This window comes from Gekko japonicus, unplaced genomic scaffold, assembly GCF_001447785.1.
Source record: "Gekko japonicus isolate JY-2015 unplaced genomic scaffold, Gekko_japonicus_V1.1 scaffold2530, whole genome shotgun sequence".
Taxonomy (NCBI): domain Eukaryota; kingdom Metazoa; phylum Chordata; class Lepidosauria; order Squamata; family Gekkonidae; genus Gekko; species Gekko japonicus.
In genome coordinates, this window is record NW_015162027.1 from 46,728 (window position 1) to 49,045 (window position 2,318).

General features: G+C 51.6%; 1 protein-coding gene across 1 annotated transcript in view; it reads left to right on the forward strand.

The window, feature by feature from the left end:
- LOC107105527 (semaphorin-3F-like) overlaps positions 1–1,276 on the forward strand; it is a 24,050-nt gene extending 22,774 nt beyond the window's left edge. The window contains exon 4 of the mRNA XM_015405520.1: positions 1,178–1,276. Within this exon, the coding sequence (XP_015261006.1) occupies positions 1,178–1,276 (99 nt within the window). The remainder of the gene's footprint in view (positions 1–1,177) is intronic.
- Positions 1,277–2,318: the final 1,042 nt, after the last annotated feature.

Here is a 2,318-nt window from a genome sequence, read left to right on the forward strand (position 1 = left end):
TCAGGAGAAACTTCCTGACTGTAAGAGTGGTTGAGGAGTGGAATAGTCTTCCTCGGGAGGTGGTGGATGCTCCTTCGCTGGATGTTTTCAAGCGGAGGCTGGACGGCCATCTTTTGGGTATGTTGTAGGGCTATCTTTTGGCTATGCTCCTGCAGAGTGCAGGGGGCTGGACTAGATGACCTGCAAGGTCCCTTCCAACTCTACCATTCTATTCTGCTTCTCCTGGAGAAAATGGCTGCTTTGGAAGGTGGACTGTATTGGCATTAAGCCCTGGTGAGGTGTCTCGAGGACTCCACCCTTGGCAACCCTTGTCCCTCCCCTCCACAAATCCCCCCACCCTCCCCAAGCTGCACCCCCAAGTAGCCAGGAATTTCCCAACCCAGACTTGGCAACCCTAGAGAACAAGACAGGGTCGTGAGACACAGTAGACCGGGGTTGGAGGCTGGTCCCTGGGAGTCGGAAAGGGACCGAAATTCTAGGGAAGGCCAAAGGGTGTGCTCTTTCTCCACTTCATCCACTCTCTCTCTCTCTTTCTCAGGTTTCTTTTGCTCTTTCTCTCCTTTCTCCTTTCTTTCATTATCTCTTTCTTTCTCTCACTCCTCTCTTCCTCTCTCTCTTTTCTCTTCTCTCTCTCTGGTTTCTTTCTTTCTCTCCTTTGCTCCTTTTTTCTTTCATTCTTTCTCTCCTTTCTCTCTCTCCTTTCTTTCATTATCTCTTTCTTTCTCTCTCTCCTCTTTCTCTCTTTTCTCTTTCTCTTTCTCAGGTTTCTTTCTCTCTTTCTCTCCTTTGCTCTTTTTTTATTCCTCTCATTCTTTCTCTCTCTCTCTCTCTCTCTCTCTCCTTCCTTTCTTTCATTATCTCTTTCTCTCTCTCTTTTTTCTCTTCTCTCTCTCTCTCTCTTGCTCGCTGTCTTGCTTTCTTGCTTTGCTTGCATGCCTGGAAGTCATGTTGACCTCTGGCAACCCCCAGTGGGGCTTGTTTGGATGTTTCAGAGAGGTGGATAGCTGTCGCCTGCCTCTGCGTCCCGGCCCTGGTATTCCTCGGAGGTCTCCCTTCCAAGTCCTTGCCAGGGTCGGCCCTGCTTGGCTCCCAAGGTCTGATGGGATCGGGCTTCCCGGGGCTTTCCGGGTCAGGCCCGCTTTGCGTTTCCTAAGCCTGCCTTTGCCTTTCTCTCCAGATCCATTGGCCTGCACTACCGACCCATCGGAATGAATGCCGCTTGGCTGGGAAGGGCCAGTGGGTGAGTGGCGGTCGCTTGAACCTCCCATATCCATAGACCTCGTATGTCCGTTCCAGGACTGTGAACTCTTGGGGTGGCTGAGCTGATGCCGGAGCTCCCACCTCTCAGAGGTGGCTCTTGGGAGGTGACAGGTAGAGCAAGACAAAAGCCAAAGCACGGACTCTAACCTGGGAGAACCGGGTTTGATCCCCCACTCCTCCGCGTGCAGCTGCTGGTGTGACCTCGGGCCTGTCGAGGTTTGCGCGGTGCTAGCCCACTGCAGGTTGCGAGTGGTGTGAGAGTATCAAAGAAGACGTAAGTCTTACAGGCTTGGTGTAAAACTATATACAATTTATTTACACAAGCCTCCACCAATATATTGCACAGAACGACAAAATGCTCACTCAGACACCAGGTTTCCATCAGGAAGGCAAAGTACACAGTACAGCATCATACTTATACTAGCATTGTCCAATCAGGACCCAATGCTGAGTCACTGTTAGCTCCGCTATCAACTAGACAGAACCTGTTGGAGCCAGCTCTACTGACACCCTGAGCTGTCAGCTCCTGTCAGATTGATATGATCTACAGCCAGACTTATAGAACACATGGGTGTTGACAGGGTCAGTCACAACTTCTCTCCGAGCTGTTCTCTCAAGGCCAAGTGAAGGGTGGGGTATACAGTCTCTTCTTCGAGAGCCAGTTTGGTGTAGTGGTTAGGCAGGCGGACTCTAATCTGGGAGAATCGGGTTTAATCCCCCACTCCTCCGCACGCAGCTGCTGGTGTGACCTCGGGTCAGTCACAAGTTCCCTCGGAGCTGTCCTCTCAAGGCCAAGTGAAGGGCGGGGTATAAATCCGATCTCTTCTTCTTTCTCTTCTTGGAGAGCCAGTTTGGTGTGGTGTTTAGGTGGGCGGACTCTAATCTGGGAGAACCGGGTTTGAGTCCCTACTCCTCTACCTGCAGCTGCTGGTGTGACCTCAGGTCAGTCACAAGTTCTCTCGGAGCTGTTCTCTCAAGGCCAAGTGAAGGGCGGGGTATAAATCCGATCTCTTCTTTCTCTTCTTGGAGGGCCAGTTTGGTGTAGTGGTTAGGCGGGC